Source organism: Canis lupus, chromosome 15 (genome assembly GCF_003254725.2).
Source record: "Canis lupus dingo isolate Sandy chromosome 15, ASM325472v2, whole genome shotgun sequence".
Lineage (NCBI taxonomy): Eukaryota > Metazoa > Chordata > Mammalia > Carnivora > Canidae > Canis > Canis lupus.
This window is the reverse complement of record NC_064257.1, coordinates 37,950,743-37,970,912: the sequence shown is the minus strand read 5'-3', so window position 1 is coordinate 37,970,912 and position 20,170 is coordinate 37,950,743. Positions and strand designations below refer to the sequence as shown.

At 43.1% G+C, this 20,170-nt stretch overlaps 1 protein-coding gene, 1 long non-coding RNA gene and 2 other non-coding genes across 16 annotated transcripts in view; 1 reads left to right on the top strand and 3 right to left on the bottom strand.

Moving 5' to 3' along the window:
• Positions 1 to 10,093, bottom strand: part of TMPO (thymopoietin) — a 61,849-nt gene extending 51,756 nt beyond the window's left edge. For 3 of the 13 annotated variants that reach the window (XR_007402226.1, XR_007402227.1, XR_007402225.1), the window contains exon 1: positions 69 to 490. Coding sequence is in view for 5 of the 13 variants with exons in the window: in XM_025439569.3 (XP_025295354.1) it covers positions 69 to 347 (279 nt within the window). In the remaining 8 variants the exon portion in view is untranslated. Of the gene's footprint in view, positions 1 to 68; positions 638 to 2,635; positions 2,750 to 4,617; positions 4,724 to 9,086; positions 9,545 to 9,638; positions 9,893 to 9,999 lie in introns of those variants that run through there. The other 10 variants (XM_049094013.1, XM_025439564.3, XM_025439562.3 and 7 more) reach the window with 10 other exon arrangements.
• Positions 9,584 to 9,655, bottom strand: TRNAW-CCA (transfer RNA tryptophan (anticodon CCA)). Its single transcript has one exon. It is a non-coding gene; the product is annotated as a tRNA-Trp (tRNA).
• On the top strand, positions 10,055 to 14,458 carry LOC112654894 (uncharacterized). Its single transcript, XR_003133449.3, has 3 exons — positions 10,055 to 10,193; positions 11,742 to 11,851; positions 13,185 to 14,458. It is a non-coding gene; the product is annotated as an uncharacterized LOC112654894 (long non-coding RNA).
• TRNAD-GUC (transfer RNA aspartic acid (anticodon GUC)) lies at positions 10,280 to 10,351 on the bottom strand. Its single transcript has one exon. It is a non-coding gene; the product is annotated as a tRNA-Asp (tRNA).
• Positions 14,459 to 20,170: the final 5,712 nt, after the last annotated feature.

The window sequence follows — 20,170 nt, the reverse complement described above, 5'->3', positions numbered from 1 at the left end:
GCGAGCTCGCGCGGGGCGGCGACAACCGACAACCGCCCGCCTTTGTGGCCCCGGCCGGGCGTCCTTACCCTGCCGACGGCGGCCCGGCTGCGGCCTGCGACGGCGGCCCCGGAGCCGAGGACCGGGGTGGGCTCGCGCTCCTCGTCGCTGGAGAAGTCCGGGGGCCCCTTGCTGTTGGCGCCGGCGGCGAGCGGCGGCCGGTTGCGCGCCGTGAGGTGCTGCAGGTAGAGCTGCACGTACACGTCCTTGCGCTGCTCCCCGACAGGGAGCGTCACGTTGTTGGCCACCAACTCACTCTTCAACTTCTCTTTCGTCAGGACCGAGGGGTCTTCCAGGAACTCCGGCATCGCGGCGGCGAAGCCCCTGGCCCGCAGCCCTCCCAGCCGCCGCTCACGCCGGCGCGCTCGCTCTCCGGCCGCGCTCGGGGCCGGAGGGGGGGACCGCGCTGCCGCCTCCGAGTCTCACGGCTCCCGCCCGGGAGGAGCGCCGCCGAGCACCGCACACGCTCGCGCACACAAAGCCAGGCCGAAGCCGGACACAAAAGCCCCCCCGCCCGAGCACAAGTGCGGACCCAGCGCGGCCAGGACGGGCGCCTCCGCCAACCCCAGCCCACACACACCACCCGCGAGGCCGGAGCAGCCTGTTTGGCCCACGCCCCAAGAACGCGCGCCGCCATTGGCCCGCGGCGGGAGGAAGCCGCGCCGTGATTGGTGGCAGCGCTCGCGCGGGTTCCATTAGCCGCCGCTCGGGGCGAGGGGTTGTGGAGACGCAGTTTCAAAGCGGCTCGGGCGGGAGCCCCGGACCGAGCGCGCTCCGTTTCTGCTTTCCCCTCGCCCGCCCTTCCCCGCCCTCCGCCTAGGACGCCGCTAAGGGAGCGGCGGTGCCCCGCGGGTGTGCGGCCCCCTCCTCCGCCCCGCCCCACGCCGCCCCGCTGGAGAAGCCGCTTTCCTCTCTGGCTCGGTCGCCCTCGGACGGGCCGCCTGCCTCGCCAGCCGCGGGCACCCCGGGCTGGGCCTTTCTCAGCCGCCCGCCGCCGCCGGCCCGGGAACCACCGCAGCCTCTCCTCCCCCGGACGCTCGCCCTGAAGGGAAAGAAAAGGAGCGGGGCGCGCTTCTCGGCGCTCATCTTCCTCGCTGCGGTGCACCTGCGGGCGGAACGGGCCGAGCAAGCCGTTCAGCCCCCGTCCCTGCTGGCCAACGCTTTTGTTCCCGAAATTCAGGAAAAACCAGACCTCGACTACGGGGCACTTTGAAATGCCCCTGAATTTGTGACAGAATTGCATCGTCAAATACTCCATTCGTTTCTGGCCCTACAGGTTGGGACGTTCCTGAAGGATTTCGTTTTGCACATTGGGGCACAATTGCATTTTTGTTGAGAGCATCTCTGGATTAGATTCGTAGACCCCTAAGAATCTTAACCGTAACTGAGTCAAACCTAATGTTTCATAATACGACCGGTCGAAGGGAAAGGGAAACCTTTAGGAATGCCTTGATGGGCAACTTAAGGAAACAGATGGTGCATACCTAGATTTCAACCATAGAAGAGCTGGGTGACCTATGGTCAGGCCAGGAACCCTAATCACACCCGTATTACTGATTCACATTAAAAAGTCTCAAGTTTCATAAGATTAAAACGTTTTCCTGCAAACAAATAACCACTGGTGACAAATACCTGTGTTTCTTACGAATAGATGCATTCCAAGATGCTTTTCTTCCAAGAAAAAAATGAAACTGACTTTGCATTTAGGGCTCCTTGATCATTTCCCCAGAATTCTGTACTCCAAACTGCATTATAAGCTGCTTAAAATTTTTAAAAATGTTATCTGATTTCTGCATGGTTGTTTGAGTAAATTTTTAAAAAATGCTTTCACTTGGCTGGGGGTTGCGGGGCTGGTCCACGCAGACCCCCAGACTAAAATAAAATAAAATAAAATAAAACAAAAATGCTTTCCCTAAAAATGCTCCCTATTTTGAGTTAAGTCATTTTATTTTGTTCAAATTGAGGAGACACTGTTTAATGATAGATTCTTTTCCTAGGGGGCAATTTTGTGTTTATTTTCTAAAACTCTCAGTATTACATATATTTAAGCAATAGTAATAAGCTAGTAGTGCAAATTAAAATTGTCTTTTAAGTAGCAAATTGTTTTGTACATTTTAAGGATGCCTTGTGAAAGTTACCTCATTTTTCTCCCCACAGCTTCCCTGGGCACCTAGGGAATTGCTTTTATCTTCATAAGGGGAACTGAGCAGCGACTTAAAGGACCATGATTTTGCACCACAAATACATAATCACAGCAAGACCACAGCCGATGGGTCTATTCTACCCTTTTGAATTAGGCCGTGCTAAATTGTTAACTTGCTAGTTGAAGAATTTGGCTCTGTCCTGACTGTACTAACAGTTTTTCAGAGGTAGGTTTTGCTGCTGTACCTGAAAAGGGTAAGAATTACTAAGGCTATATATGATCTGACCAGGGTGGGTACATAGAAGGGTCTCCTGGCTCTGACAGCTGCCCTGTGTTCTGAGGATACCTGAGCAGCTTGGTCCCTGAAATGGATACTTGGAGAAGGATATCTGAAGATAATATTATACCTAAATTTGATGTGAGTAGAATACAATGCTGAAGTCACAGACTCACCTGAGGGTAGTGCAGTGGCTTTTTTCATAGGGCCCTTGCACTCCAGATATTTTTCCGTTTTTCAGGCTGCGTAGTCCTTAATGATAATACTTCATCCTGCTTTTTGACCTTGAGCTAAAAAAAAAAAAAAAAAAAATCACCTGTTGAGTTCGCAAGGTGTTTGTTTTTGTAACTTGCTTTAAATAGACCCAGCATGGGGGGATCCCTGGGTGGCTCCCAGGTTTAGTGCCTGCCTTCAGCCCGGGTGTGATCCTGGGTCCTGGGTCCTGGGATTGAGTCCCACATCGGGCTGCCTCTCTCTCTGTGTCTCTCATAAATAAATAAAATCTTAAAAAAAAAAAAAAATAGACCCAGCATGGAGTGCCTGTGTGGCTCAGTTGGTTAAGCATCAAACTTGATTTGAGCTCAGGTCATGACGGTAGGGTCCTGAGATTGAGCCCCACATAGGGCTCTGAGTCTGCTTGTCTCTATCCCCCTGCTTTTCCCCACCCCCACTTGCGTGCCGTGCTCTCTCTCAAATAAGTAAAATCTTTAAAATAAATAGACATAGTACTATGCCCTATAAGCCAACATAAAAGATAATATAATTCATAAAGAACTGCATTCAGATGCTTGACGTGGATATTCCTTAAGCAAAAACGTTTTCATTCCCTTTCATTAGTTATCTCTCCTCTTATCCTTAGACACCATGAACTAGAGGTTATGTGCAGATTCTACGTTTCTCAGGAGACACGGTTGATGTCACAAGAGATCAGACCGTGAGATCACCTTTCCATATCATCACAAAGTCATGACTAATCACATTCAGACTTGGAATTGTCCTAGATGCACCCAGTTATAGCCCAAGCACTATAAATTTTTAGTGATAAAAGTAATTTTTGCTTTCAACTCTCCTAAGTATGAGTTATGTTTTCCTCATACCCTGTGTACCTTAAGGCCAAGAGGTTGGGCCACAGGTTTGGGTGGCCTCTTTGTTCTTGATTACTACTTCAAAACTATTCTTCCTCTTTCCTCCTTCAAAAACATTTGAAGTTCATATAATCTGGGTAAATCATCTTTTATCATCTTTATCATTTATCAACCTTCTGGCCACTCTCCCTCAGATATTATAGGCTGTTTTTCCTTGTTCTAGGTTTCTGCACCATCCTTGTCCATATTCTCTGTGAATTTAACATTCTTAGAGATGGCCCATGCAACACCAGCATTTGGCCTCTTAGTTTTATTTTTATTTTTTAAAGATTTATTTATTTAAGTAATCTCTACACCCAACACAGGACTCAAACTGATGACCCCAAGATCAAGATCAAAAGTCGTATGTTCTTCCAACTGAGCCAGCCAGGCACCCTCAGCACTTGGCCTTTTAGATTTTTTAGCTCTTCATCTTCTTCAACAACTTGTTCCTCTATTTCATATCATCCATTCATTCCAAGTGGTAAAACTTTGAGCCTTGTCATCAATAACTGTTTTGCCTTCTAAGTCTCAACTTCAAGTATCCCAATTGTCAATCACTAGCGTTTTTCCTCAGCTCATTTATTATACTCTCACTGACCTATTAACACTTCGAATCCATTAAGCCCAACACTAAAAAAAATCTATTTATATGCTTCTGGCATCATAAACACTTCCAATTTACCCAACTTAGATTCCTCGATCAATCCTTGCAATTGCTCTTTTGCAGGCATTTTCAACCCTCTTATACCAATGTCTCTATCTTTCTTGCTTGGAGGACTCTCAAGATAGAACCTCAGTCTTGTTTGGATTGAACCCCACTGAAAGAAACTTTTCCATTCCATTTGCTTGCATCCAAGTAGCAAAGACTGCTATAGAAAAACCATACAACAGGGCTGACTGGTTTTAATTTATGTATGATCTGAGACCTCACAGGAGCACTTCATACTGGCTGGCAAAACTATTCATTCTCTGGATTAACCATTCATACCTTGGCTTCTCAACTCAAATCTCTTATATCCTTTAACCCTCACCCATTTTCAGCTGGTGTACTTGCATCATACTTGAGAAACTGGAAACCACCGGCAGGGAATGCCTCAACTTCAGAAGTTCACATCCGTGCTCATTTGCTCTTGCATCTTTCTTGTTTCAATGGAAGAGAAAACTGTCAGAAAGAACTCCACCCCTTGTACTCTGGATCTCATTCTTCTCTCCTGCTCAAGGACTTGATTCTTTGAGTCACTGCCCATGAAATTTCTTAATTTTTTTTTCATTATTTTTACATTTTAAGTAGGCTCCCTGCTCAACATCGGGCTCAAACTCACAACTCTGAGGTCAAGAATCACATATTCTACTGCCCTGTGCAATTTCTTAATTGGAAAAAAAAAAAGACTTGGCATTTTATTTTATTTTATTCATACAATATAAAATTTTAGAAAATTATCTTTTTTTTTGTTGAAACAGCTATTGGGTTTTATTTATTTTGGTATTGGGTTTTCTTTTTTTTTTAAACTCTTTAAAATGTTACAGCATTGATACCTAAAAATCTTGGGAAACAGTGGAAAGATATTCTATGTGAAGCCATGGCTTTAAGAAAAAAACATACCAATGGAATAACTGTCAGAAAACTGTTGTGAAACTTTTTTTTTCTCATAAATCATTTGGATAGTTGCCTTCATTTTCCTTTTTGAAGTTTTTTTTTTTTTTCCTTTTTGAAGTTTTTAATGTTCTAAACGTACAGCTGACTTTTTTGTTTTTCATTACCCCGTTTTGCAGAGGGCTTGGTTGTGAATTTAAAGGTGTCACCTCAAGCGGAGTAGATGACTAAATACGTGGTCATAAAAGTCATATTCTTCACATTTTTCTTAAGAATATGAGAAGATTTTCACAATACAACATTGAGTAAAAAATAAGTAGAAAAAAATAGAGAACCATATTAGAGTAAGATCTCAGTTCTATAAAGAACTGTAGTGTGTATGGATATATGTTGGATATATGTTTATTTAAAAATTTATACAAAGAAAAAAGACTAAATGGATATAGACCAAAATATTTGTAATAATTTCGTCTAGGTGATAGGGAACAAGTAATTTTTACTTTCTTATTCTGTATTTCTGAAGATTTCTCTGATGAACACATGCTTTTATAAATATAACTTCTTTTGAAATTAGTGTGAGAAATTGGGAAATCACTTGGCTTATCAGAATTCAGTCTTTCAGTTTTGTATTTCCAAAGGCTTCATTTTTATCAGTTCATCAGTCTTAGGTAACTGATTAACAGTAATCTCAAAAGAGAAGCCTAGTTTATTGAACAGGTGAAATAAATGCTTAGAGCATTCTATACTAGTGGATAAATCTACTTGGGAGAATAAATGCCTGGAAAGATTTTAGTGAAATAGAACAAAATCACAGATGTATTAAGTGGGAATTCAAATATGGATCTGTATTTCAGAGCCTCTTTCTTGACCTCATTCCTATAAAATATTTGTAGAAGTTAAAGTGTTGGATTTTAAGTTGTTTCAGAGCTATATAGCAAGTCAGCAAATGGGCTATTCTAGGAAAGTACAGATGTCCAAACTTGGAAAGAAGCTGGAACCTGTGAAGTAACAATCTTAGAGCTGTAGCAATATAAATAATGACATGTATATATACTTCTTTACAACATTTTTATGTATATCTCATTTGATTTTTTTTAAAGATTTTATTTATTCATGAGAGACAGAGAGTGGCAGACAGAGGAGAAGCAGGCTCCATGCTCGATCCTGGAACTTCAGGATCATGCCCTGAGCCGAAGGCAGATGCTTACCGACCGAGCCACCCAGGCAACCCCTTATTTTCGTTTCTACTACTATTGAAAATTCGTTAAATCACATCAAGCCCGTCTGTAAAGTGCTCCCTATGGAGAATTATGAACGGGTCCAAAGGCAGCTGAAGATTTTTTGTTGCTCAGTCGGCCGGACGTTGACCCCACCTAAGGTTCCCGGGACCTAGGTGCTACGGGGCCACTGGAAGAAAGATGGCCAAGTGCCCTGGGTGACAGAGGGCTCAGCTCTCCAGTCTGAGGCCAGGAAGGTGAGTGCCTCTCCCCGTCTACTCCGCCTCCTCCCTGCCAGCCTCAAAGTCCCTATTACCTGTTCATCTTGTCTCTATCATTCCAGTCATTTATCCCCAGCAACAGAATCTACTGTACTTTCACTACGTTCCCCATGGTGGCAGCTTTATGGATCTTTCTGAGACCTAGGTCTTGGATGTGGTACCTAGGGCCGGGGTTGTCTTGTTTGGTACCATTCAGACTCCCCGAGCCGGCCCTCCGCAAGCTGATGTTGAAGCCCAACAGCAGCTTGCCCCTCTTACCCCAGAAACTAAGAATTTTCTTTATCACAAAGCCTACAAACTTCACAGACATCTCTAGAGCCGCCTCTAGAGCTCAACACTTAGCGCTAGAGACAAGCCAAGCCAACCTGGCCGCAATGTCCCAGGGACTAAGTGCCAATGTTCAAAATCCTGATTGTTTTTTTAAAGTTTTTTTTTTTTTTTTTTTTTGAGTATAGGTGAAACACAATGTTATATTAGTTTCAAGTGTACAACATAGTGACTCAACTCCTAAGTTCTGCTGTGCTCACCACAAGTGTAGCCACCATCTGTCACCATACAGGGCTGTTAGACTATCATTGACCATATTCCCTATGCTGTGTCCAATTTGATTCTCAACCCTGTGAGGTAAGCGGGACCTCCAGTCTGGCCTTGTTCTATAGGCCACTGGTTCTCAAACTTTAGTCGGCATTTAAATCACCTGGAAGGCCTGATTAAAACTCTTGTTGCCAGGCCCCATCCCCAGAGTTTTCTGAGTCTGTGTAGGTATGGGGTGGACTGGGACCTGAACATTTGCATTTCTAACTTGTTCCTAGGTCTGGAAACAACAGCTCTAGGCCTTTTTTTTTTTTTTTTAAACATACTTTGTAAAGCCAGAGTTAACCTTGTCATAGTCTTGAATAATAGTTTTGCATTGTCCTCAGAATAAAATCCAAATCAGTTAAAAGATCCTGATGGATTGATCTAACTCCTGTTTAACTCTACAGTTTTTCTCTCTTCCTTTCCAGCCAGAACTAGCAGTTCTCCAAAGAAAGTGTATTAGTTTGCTAGGGCTGCAATAACAAAATGATTAACAAGGTAACATTACCTGCTCTGCTGCACACAAAAGCATGATTTCCTACAAATGAGATAACATGCTTGGTCCAAGCTAAGATCAAGTAGGCATTGTTACAGATGTATGCTATAGATTCAAAGGTTGCTGGGGGAGAAGGAACAGAAGTTCTGTTATGGGGAGAATTGTGGCCTCTCAAAATTCATATGTGGAAGCCCTGAGTACTCCCCAGTACTTCAAAATGTGACTATATTTGGAGATAAGGACTTTTAAGAGGTAATTAAGTTAAAATGAGGCCATTAGCGTAGGCCTATTGGGTTCCTTATAAAAGGAAACTTGGACATCAGCACGGATGTGCGCACACAGAGGAATGACCATGTAAGGATACGGTGAGGTGGCCACCTAAAAGCCAAGGACAGGTCTCAAAAGAAATCACTGTCACTTGGATCTTGAACTTCTAGGCTCCGGAACCACGAGAAAATAAATTTCTTGTGTAAGCCTTCCAGTCTTTTGCTACAGCAGCCTGAGCAAACTAACATAAACCACTACTTTTATAATTGAAGAAACCAGACCCCAGGGATATTGACAGTGCTTGACTCTTTGAAAGCATTCATGTATGTCTACTAGATAAATAAATGCCTTAAAGTAACACAGCAAACTTGTATTTTTCAAGATACTCCTTTATGGGGCCTTCTTGAACTACCTAGGGCAGAATTAATGTCCCTATTTTAGCACCTACATACCACTCTGCTCATGTTACTTTCATGGCACTTAGCCGAACACATTATGGTATTTGGTTACCCAGTGTATCCCTCAGTGCTGAGCACGGTTATTAGGCTCATCATAGTTGGTGGTTCATATCTGTGGAAATGGATGGTCTAACCTCAATCCATCCAAATAGAGGAAAGAACAAACTACACAAAGTGAAAATAGAATGTCTGGCTATAGTGCTGTATTAGGTTTTAACCTGACATAATTTATCATAAGAAATTAGTACTTGATATTTTCAAAAGACTGAGCAGAAAAACTCAAGGACTTTTATGGAACGTGGCCAATAAAGATCTAAAAATATTTCTCATCATCTTGTTCATTTTTTGTACAACAAATGTCTGACACATGCCTTCGGGCACTATTCAGTACTGAGCGTCCTGGAGCTCACAAAGGTGATGAAGCTCTGCTCCCTATGAAAGAGATTAATAATTTAACGTGGTATCAGACTTGTCCCCACTCACATGAATTGGTGAAACTATAAAGGGGCTACTGATGTATCACTTAGGTCCAATGCCTTCTAGCACGTTCTTTCAACAATTTCTCCACCTTTATTATAAAACAGTAAAGAAGAGGACATGTAGTCAGTTACCTTGTTTGGAAACTTTTCCTCTGTGTGCCAGTTTTATCTGTAAAAGTGGGATTCTCATCACACGTTAAGATTGTTTATTGGTACACAGGCCAAAACACGTAAACCGCAACAATATTCAATGTTAGACATTTTTACTCTATTGTCCTTGGTTCCAAAAGCAAGACCATTTTTGGGAAAACAACTTGTACATTTCTTGGGCTGAGCCGCTGGACTGATGGATACACCCACTAGTGCACAGCAGTAACAGTCCACACTTCTAGGTGCTACGCACATTAAATGACGGAAAACTCCCTTCACAAAGCCAAACAGTACAAAACTGAACGGTATGAAGTCAGCCTTGTCTTTTCGCACACTAAGGATTACTAGGATAACTTATGAAGACGATTCAATCCTAAAATCAAAGGCATTTTCAAAAAACGGCGGGAATAATCCTAGATCTGCAGAAGCCAGCGTTTTAAAGACGTCTACAAAAAAAAAAAAAAAAAAAAAAAAGCCCATGACCCCGACGTGATTCGAACACGCAGCCTTCTGATCTGGAGTCAGACGCGCTACCGTTGCGCCACGAGGTCCTGCTGGGCTGTCGCTCGCGCGGTTTCTTAGGACTCAAGTAACATGGCGTTTCCTCCGGACACGCGTCCGTCCTTCCAGTTCCGTGCTCGGCCCTCCGCCTCGCGCAGGCTGGAGTGAGACACCGAGCCCCAGGTTTACTGATCGCTAAGCCTCCGCCGAACTTGGGGGCGCAACGAGCGGAGGCGGCAGGAGCGCGTCTCCCTTCCAGGCGGGGCCCCGGGGCCGGGAAGGCGCTCCTCCCCCTGCCACACCAGGCCGCTTCCGTTCCCGCGCGGCCTGTAGGCCCGGAAACTCCGCCGGCTCCCTCCCCGCCCCCACTCGGGCTCCGCGCCGGGGTCGTGACCTCGAGTTGGAATTTGGAGGGCGTCACTGCGCACGCGCAGGCGCAGGCGGGCTCTGGCGGCCGCTGTCAGCGCGGGGCCGCCGGCGGCTCGGCTTCTCCTCCTCCGGCAACGTAAAGCTTTGCCAGTCAGGTAGCCTTTATGTCGCAGTGAGCTCTCAGCTTCAGGGTCCCCCGTTTTAAAAGTCACACAAAAGGTATCTGCGTCTTGTATTTGTTGGCCTAGCGCGACGTAGGTGAACTATACGGAAAAGAGCGACAGGAATCGATAAAACATGCCGACCTCCCCGTCGGGGAATTGAACCCCGGTCTCCCGCGTGACAGGCGGGGATACTAACCACTATACTAACGAGGAGCTGGTGTCCGCTGGGCTCTAAAACTTCTTTTCAAAAGTAATGAAGGTCCCTCCCTAGGCTCACCGCCCGGAAGTGTGACAACCCGAACCCCGGGCTCGCTCGTGCCCTCGCCATGCCCTCTGGGCTCCCTGGACTCCTCGTTAGCGGCAAGAGAGACTTATTTAGAACTGAATCGAAATGCGCTTCCGTGCTTATCAGGGGGGCGTTGGTGAAGATAGCGTTCCGGAGCTCTATACTTTCCGGAGGATCTGGGTTTCTGGAGGGAGGTTTTTAATGTAGTAGTGACAAGAGGATGTGGACTGAAGCACAGCGTCACCTTCACACATTTCTATTTTCATTCTTTTTTTTTTTTTTTTCTATTTTCATTCTGAACTCGAAGTTCACGGCCAGCATTTGGTTGCCAGACGTCCGGGCAGTCAGGGCTGACCCACGCTACGGGGCCGCCTCAATCTGTCACCTTTGGGGACACGAGGGCGCTCGTGCATTGGGCCAGCTGTGGCCCAAACCAAAGTGTGTTAGCTGATTTTTTTCTTCTTCTGTATTTCAGTCTCTTTCCTGAGGCGTCCACAGTTTGCTTGAAAATGATAAACACGTAAATGGCAAAATCATTATCATAACATGTAAATAATTCAAAAACAAGGATGTGCTGTTAATTGAACCTACGGTTAGGAAGAAGGTGGGCTCATGGGATAATCTGTGCCATCCTTAGCCTTTTCATGAACAGAATCAAACCCCTTCCAAAGAGGACCTCCCACAGAAACTTTGACCATGATCCCTAAATAAGCAAATTTCTAGAGTCCTAGACTTGACATGATTGAAAGTTTTCATCGTAGAACTTAAATGTACGGAATCCAGTCCTTGCAGGGTAATGAAGTAATACATTTTTTTTTTTTTTTGGCGGGGGATCATAGGTTAGGTGGTGTTTTTCCATGTGATGAAAGGGATTATTTAATGCAGACTTAAAAAAAAAAAAAAAACCCAGCAATTTCTGAGGCCTGTTTGGGCATATATATATATATATATATATTTGTGTGTGTGTGTTAAGTACACTAGAAGCCTCAATAAAACTCCATGCCCTATGCCCTCCTTCTACTCCTAACGCTCCAGTAAGTTGTAAGGTCCAAAGGGCACTGTGATAACTACGATGACCGCTTTTTTTCCTTGTAAGATTGAAGGGATTTGTCCCAGGTCTCTGTGTTGGCCAAACTGCAGGGCAAGTGGGAACCCAGATTAATTGAAAGGTCTATCTTCACCCCTCCCCCACTCCGAGTAGAAAAGGTTTAATCCTTGTCCTTTCAGAAGAGACATCATCCTCTGCACCTAAGCTGTGGTAAAGCTATGCCTGTTTTCATACACGGGTTTTTACTTTTTTTTTTTTCCACTCCCTAGGGAAATGAAGAAGTGGCCTGAGTCAGCACAGATCATGGAGCAGGAAACTGAGCACCTGCTGCCCATTTTCCTAAAATGGAAAGGAAGAGAGGTTGATTAACCTGAACAGGGTAAGGGAGCTCAGAGATTCCTCACTGTCAGCACCGGGTGAACGTAAAGGTTAAAATCTACTGGCAGCAGGGACGACACAGAACCATCTTTGGAAGTGAATAGCATGGTGACAATCAATGTTATTGAAAGTTTCAGATCTTGCTCTACCGAAATAACTGGCTGTTGAGCTTATCACAGCGTGCAGAATCATTCGCATTCACTTCATCTTCTCCGCAGTCCTCTGAGGTCAAGAGGGTGGGTGTTTTATCCCTATTTTAGAGGTTGGAGGAAGAGAATCTTGTAGAGTCACTCAGATAGGAAGTGGTGAGAGGCCAGGAATCACCCCCAAGCCTTGACTGCAAATCTTGAACAAAATTCACCCTGCTCCATGGTTCCACATACTTTATATTGACAAATATGTGTTAGAGAGGGAAAACCTTTATCGCTAGTATCAGCATAATGTGTCACACTCATTCCTGTACTAATATTTACTAATCTTTAATTGCTTAGGCACTGTAGTTATTCATTCACTATTGAACCTACAATGTGCCGGGCGTTGTTTTAGACATAGGAGGAGGTTTTAATGAATACATTTTCCTCTTGTGGAGTTTATATCCTAATAGAAGGTAGCCAGCAAACAGTGAATTTAATAAATAAATATGCTACGGGGTGACAAGAGCAGAAATAGAAAAAGATGACATTATAAGAGGGTTTAGAGAGTGGCAAATTAAATACAGTGGTCAAATAGGCCTCATTTTAGTAAGGTAGCATTTGAACAGACTTGAAGTAAGGGCTGTGGCCACATAGCTATCTAAAAGACCTATGGGGCCTTAGAGGTCATTGTAAAGACTTTGACTTTTATTCTGAGGGGAAATATGCTGCTGTAGGGTTTTGGAGAGAGACATGACCTGGTCTAATTTATGTTTTAAAGAGTTTTTGGCTACTGGGTTGAGAATAGATTGTGGAGGCAGAGCAGAAGCAGGGAGACCGATGAAGTCTGTTGCAACAACCCATGAAGCAGGTGAGGTGGGTCAGGCTAACCTGGGAGTTTTGGAGAACATGAGAGGTGCTGACATATTTTGAAGGTAGAGCTTTCCTGATAGAACTTCCTGAATGTGAGGTGTAAGAGTAAAAGAGGAATCAAAGACACTTACGGGGTGCCTAGGGGGTTCAGTTAGTTAAGCGTCTGCCTTCTGCTCAGGTCATGATCCCGGAGTCCTGGGACTGAGCCCCACATCGGTGGGGAGCCTGCTTCTCCCTCTCCCTCTGTCTGTCACTTCCCTGCTTGTGATTGCACTGTCTCTCCCTCTATCAAATAAATAAAATCTTTTTTTTTTTTTTTTTTTTTTAAAGACGCTTCCAAATTTTTTGGTCTGAGCAACTGGAAGGATAGAGTTGCCATGAACTGAAGTGGAAAATAGTGCACGACCTCAAAGGATACCATCCATATCGATAGTTTATGTGAAGGGAGCAAGAATTCGTGTTCCCTTTAAGGTTCATCTAGCTAGAGTGAGAATCAAATTGAGATGAGGAGACATCTCAGGGTTGTGAGATGGAACCTCCTGTTGGGCTCCGCAGTGGGCATAGAGCCTGTTTAAGATTCTCTCCCTCCCTCTACCCCTCCCTGACTCTAAAAAACAAACAAATTGACATGTGACATATTAATAGGAAAGAATTAAATTTAGTAGCATACGTAGAAGGAATCCATACAGACATGGAAATTCCAAAGACAGGCAAAATGAAAGATACAAATATTGTTATGAAATAAGGAGAAGATGTTAAGAGTCTTAGTCTTCAAAGGGAAGGAATGCATTTTCAGGAAGAATGAAAAAGAGTAAATATTTGGTAAACGAGTGTTTCCTGGGCTACTGAGAAACAATACAACGAAGAGAGGACTTTAATCAAACAGGCCGCACTTAGTTCGTATTGTAATGTAGTTACTTCTATCTCAATCCTTTTAGGCAGCTGTGGGTTAGCTAAAGAGCTTTTTCTGAACCAGCTGTGTTTGGAATACTTTTTAACTCAAAATAACCTTAATGCCTAAAGTGGCCCATTTTGGGGCAGCCTGCCCTTGGCCCCCAACAAAAGTACACTGGGGAGCCCACAGGATTCACATAGATACTCCGTGGCCACACTCCTTGGAAGTGCACAACATGACAGCTCTGCACCTGGAGCAGTATTTTGGGGGATAATCAGCATTTTGGTTTTGGATGTGTTAAGGTTGAGACAATGAGTAGGCAGTTGACCAGAATGGTTGAGTACTCATTACGTAAGCCAAGTGCTGTGCTGGCCGCTGGAGGTGCCGTGATGAACAAGAACCCTGACCTCAAGGAACTTTCATGTGAGCTGGGGAGACACCTGTCATTAATCAAAGAATAAAAACAACAAAAAAGTTAAATTACAATTGTGACAGTTACTAAGAAGAAGATGCAGAAGGAAGAGTTTTCTCAGTAGAGAGAATTGTGTGTGCAAAAGTTATAGGAGCTGCGGAAATGTGGCGAGGAGAGTGGTTGAAAAAAGGTGGAAGTGCGTAGGGATCCTGAGAAGGACCATGGGAGAAATGAGGCAGAAAGGTCCAGGGGAGCAGGATGGGTGATACAGGATCTCTCAAGCTATGTTAGCTTTTTCTTGGCCTCTTATTCATTTTTAAAATAAATGTATTTGTCTATTTACTATTTTTAGGGTTTATTGAGGTATAATTTATGTCCAGTAAAATTCATTCTTTTTTAACAGTACTGTTCTATGACTCTAGTTATAGACTATTTCTATCACTCCTATCACCTCCGTCACAAACTTCCATTATGCGCCTTCGCAGTCAATCCCTTCTCTCCAGCCCCAGGCCACCGCTGATAGGATTTCCATGTCCAGAATATCATATTAATGGAAAGGTACAGTTTGTAATCTTTCGAATATGGTATCTTTCAGTGAGCATGATGCTTTTGGGGAGTCATCCGCATTGTTCCCTGTATCACTGAGATTTTTTTTTTTCCCATTGCTGATTAGTGCACCATTGTATGGATGTTTATCTACTCACTAGTTGATGGACATTTGAGTTGTTTCCTAAATACAGCTATTATAAACATTAGTATTGTTAAAAAGAGACAACAGACCGAAATGGAGTCACTTTTGTTACATGCCTCCCCAAGACTTAATCTGTTTGCAGTTTCAGCATCTCCCAGGAGTGAAATTTTAAGCCAACCAATCTGGAATTTCCTGATCAGCACTTGAGAGATCATCTGCATGGTAAGACTACTCTTGAGGAGAAAGTGAACCTGTCTGAAACAACCCTTTCTTTTGCTAGCAACCGTCCTGTTTCTGCCTATAAAATTCTATTTTGTACAGTTCCTTGGGGTGCCTTTCTACTTGGCAGATAGGATGCTTCCCAATTTATGAATTGTTTGAAGAAAGCCAATTAGATCTTCAAATTTACTCAGTTGAATTTTGTTTTTTTTTTTAACAATACATAGGTGTTTGTATCTTTAGTTCTCTTGGGTCAACACCAGGAGTGGGATAGCGAGGTCTTAGGGTGAGTATATATTCACCTTTATGAGAAACTACCAAACCGTTTTCCTAACTGGAATATTTTGCATTCCCACTGACAATACATGAGCATTCTTGTTGTTCTACGTCTTTGCTAGCACTTGGTATTGTAAGGAATTTTAGTTTGAGTCATTCTAATAGGTGTGTAGTGGAATGTGGTTAATAGATCTTTCCCTAATGATTAATGATGTTGAACATATTTCCATGGGTTTATAAGTACAAATTAAGCACCTTAATATTTTGTCTATTTTTCAATTGGGTTGTTTTCCTACTGAATTTTGAAAGTTTTAGAAAATATGTTCTGATTACTTGTTTTCTTTTATTTGAATCTGATAAATATCTTTTTTTAAAAACAATATTTTATTTATTTATTCATGAGAGACACAGACTGAGAGAGAGGCAGAGACACAGGCAAAAACAGGCTCCATGCAGGGAGCCCGATGTAGGACTTGATCCCGGGACTCCAGGATCACACCCTGGACTGAAGGCAGGCACTAAACCGCTGAGCCACCTAGGGATCCCCAAATCTGATAAATATCTTGAGATATATCAACACATATATGATATATCTTGGGACATGTGTGCCTCGTTTTCTTCACTCTCTTAAAGAATTCTTGATTTTTTGATATCATCTTGATGACCTGGTTTCTTGTGATTCTTCCCTTTCTTTATTATTTTCACTTCCTCAACTTAACCTTTGAACACAATGTAAAAAAGAGCTTGGGTTAGCTCACTACCTGTCATTCTCTTTTCCCTTCCCTCTTTCTGGGTAATTGCAAAAGAGTCTAAATTGCTCCTGGGTAGTTTTTGGATTCTCTAATCATTCATTTGCAGAAACATGATTTACATTTATTAAAATGCAAAACTTCCCATGCAAATATGAAACTAACCCTTCATAAGCATTCAAATTCAAATTCAAACATGAATGTTTATGATTTGGGCCTGGAAGACAGACCTAGCTGGGTACGAGTTTAGATTATTAAAGGAAAAACAAAACAAAAAAAAAAATAAAAAAAAATAAAGGAAAAACAATTTCTATTGAGGATGCTCATATTTTGCCAGTTATTTATCTAAATAATGCAGAGTTAAAACTGAGAGGCAAACATTTTTCCCTTCTAGCGCAATCAACCCATTAGTCTCTTCTTTTCCCTCTCATTGAAAAAAAAAACCCCAAAAACAAAAAACAACAAAAAATCCCAACTGTATTCATCTATTCTTTGTGCCAGATATGGAGATAGACACTGGGGACAAAGATATGAGTAATATTCACTTTCTGCCCTCCAGAACTCAGATTTTATGGAGGTGGACTCTTTTACTGATAGTTTGTTAAGTGCTGTAGAGGAGGTATTGTCCACGTTGACTGACAGCCTACTATGTATAGGCTCTGTTTTAAATGTTTTACAGGTATAAGGATAACTAATGTTTGTTGTAATCCTGTAAGTTTGGTACTGTAGTTCTTCCCCTTTTACAGATGAGGAGACTGAGGCACAAGAAGGTTAAGGTCACAAATAAAGTGAGGGAAGTATGTGTAAAATACTCTGGGACTACAGAAGGACTGGGTCTGTGGCGGGGGGGGGGGGGGGGGGGTGTTTCAAAAAAAACCCAAACAACTCACTTTTAGCTGGCTCTTCAAAAGATGATGATGAGGTTTGAAAGAGAAGAGAAAGATTTTCTAGCATTCCCTGAAAGAGCAAAGTACTCATGCAAAGGCTCAGAACTAGCAGAAGAGTGTGCAGGGATTTCAGAAACACCAGGGAGAGAGACTCCTGCTGGTGGGATCAACCGCAGGAGGCAGGAAATGTCTTCACTGCACAGTTAAAAATCACAGATTTTGAGCAGCCGGCAGGAACCTTACAGATCTTTTCAATCTTTTCATTTATATAGGTAAGGAAACTGAGGCCCAGAGAGCACTGGCGACGTCCCTAGTTCTCAGGGCCGAGAGAATGTCACCACTTTTCCCTATTTGTTATAGTGATGAGGGAATTCAGGACATCAGATGGCATCACCTTCCCTGTGGCTTGACTCCTCCTGGGCTGGCATTGGCTTCTGGCCTCAAGGTCATTGACCTTCCTGTTCCTGACTTTTTCCTGCCTTACTGACCACCTGCTGGCTTGGCGGTGTCATTCCCCGTGTCAGTAATGGTGCTCATTGACCTGTCTGGCCTTGCGGCAAGCACTGACCCCACCCGGAGGACTACTGGGTCCTTTGACCCGCACCCTCCCAAAGCCCTTTGGGGTCAGTTCTCAGGCAGCCGGGTGGACAAATTCATTCTGCTTAATTGGGGTGAGATGAAATAGTGCCTACTCCTGAACTTTAGTCTTCACCCATTTCCTCTTCTAAATGCAAAGCAACAGAAATGCCTGCCTTAAATGCACACTACTCAGGTCCGACATTGAAATTGCCACCTTAAGAAAAAAGCTGCCTGTGACATTTTTGAAATTTCTTCTACTTGTGAGTCACTCATGTGATTAACAAGGTCATCAGAATTCATTGATAAAAATGAACTTGATAATACCGTAAACAAGAACAAAACTAGCACAGAATAGTATGCAAAGTACTTCTTTTCCTGTGCATTTACAAGTATTAAAAAAAAATCTTTTAAAAAAGTTTATTTCAGTAATCCTAACACCCAATGTGGGGCTCAGACTTAGGACCTGCCCTGAGATCAAGAGCTGGATGCTTCACGGACTGAGACAGCCAAGCACCCCTGCATTTATAGACATTGAAAGAAATATGGGGCAATATTAAAAGTTACATTACATCTGGGTGAAAGCATATTGATGATCCCTGTTCTTTTTGCTTTTCCATATTTCTCAAATTTTCTACTCTGTGCCTGTATTATTTTTGAACTAAAAAAAAAAAAAGCAACTAAACCCAATAACGTTTTTAAAAAAGTTACTGATACTAAGCAAAGGAAATAGCGTAAATGGGCACCTGTAATAAACAGTCTTTTCTAGAACTAGTGACTATTCTCTAATTTGCTGGTTGAAGGTTTCATTTTGCTATTTGAATCGTTTTACTTCCTTAAGGTAGGGAGGTGAAGGGTAGAGGAAGCAAAGTTCAACATCCGCAAAACAGGGTGTGCGGCCTTCTTTCCTTGTCCCTTTGTTCCCAGTCTTTTGTTGTTCTCGACGAGGATTTTTGGTTTCAGGATTTAAAGAAAAACAAGCGCCGTCAGTCCGCGCGCCCTCTGGTGTCCCCACGAGGTACGGCAGGTCAGCTCGCTAACACCCACACTCCCCGCACAGGGTGATTGTTGCCTGGCGGCAGGAGGGTCGCAAATTTTAGAGGAAGTCCTCACACACCCAAAAGCTTCGCAGGTTTAGCCTTTGAAACTATAGTGGTTATTGATTAAACAACAACAACAACAACAACAACTTAAAATCAGCATCTGCATATTTAAAAGAGATCTATTTTATTTTGAGAGATCTAATGAGTCAATTCTGAAATCATCCAGCAGAGGTTTCTGGCTCCTGAAACTAAAAAAGCCAAATTTTATCCTATCATTATAGCAAGTCCGTACTTTGAAGTAATTGCCAACACATTAGGTGAAAGAGATCTGGATACTTAGACTCCAGCTTGACTCCTGTTAATGATTTCTGCCACTTTGAGCTTGATCAGTATCCTACGAGAGTTGATACTGAAAGTCACTTTTTTTTTTTTCAAAGTCTGCGTATGTATGTATGTATGTATGTATGTAAGTAATCTCTACACTCAATCTGGGGCTCATACTCATAACGCTCATATCAAGAGTCGCATGCTCTTCCAACGGAGCCAGCCAGGCAGCCGTGAAAATCCTCTTTGTCCCGTCATTTATTTTGTATTGCATTTTTCATTGAACTATGTGTTTTTAAAACTTACATTTCCACTGGAAAAAACAAACAAACAAACAATAACAACAACAACAAACCCCACAATGTAAACCAGCATAGGCAAATAATACTTTTGGTTTAAACATTTATGAGTTGATAAGATCCCAGGCGTTAAGTTTTCTTTGAATAGGTGTTGGGAAGGCAAAATTTAGCCTCTGTTCTCTTAAGGATCTCCGCTGGGTCTGAAAATTAAAACGACATAAAACAGATTAACAGGAGAAAAACCTACAGCTTTGACGTGTGCACGGGGGCCTCCTCCCATCCCAAGATGAAGACTCAAAGAAGTGGTAAAACCTAAATAGTTATATACCAGGTTGAATAAAGAGAGGCAATTGTGGACAAGGCCCCAAAATATATGGGGGGGGGGGCAGCTAGAGAAAGATAAGAGTTATTTTAACAAGATCTGTTTGCCAGAATTCTCTCAGCCTTGACACTCCATCTCTGGTGATAAGCATATGTCTTTTCTTGTGGCATAAGAAGGATATCTTTCACATGGGAGTTTTATCTCCTGCTTTTAGTAAGGAAAAGGGGAGGTCAGAGCTCCCTTCTCAAACTGGCTATTTTACAAGTTATTTTTCCAAAATAATTCTTATGCCAAAGTGGCATATCTTGGGGTGGCATATATCACAGGCCATTCATGCACAAAATATGAAATTTAGAGGCAACTGGGTGGCTCAGCAGTTGAGTGTCTGCCTTTGGCTCAGGGCATGATCCTGGGGTCCTGGGATCCAGTCCCCCAGTGGGCTCCCCACAGGAAGCCTGCTTCTCCCTCTGCCTGTGTCTCTCATGAATAAATAAATATAATCTTTTTTAAAAAATGAAATTCAGTAAGTACCAACGTGTATACAGAAGAAAGTCTATCTTCCATCCCAAATGATGTGAGGATTGGTTCAGTAGGTCACCAAGGTCACCAAGAGCTCTGGGTTC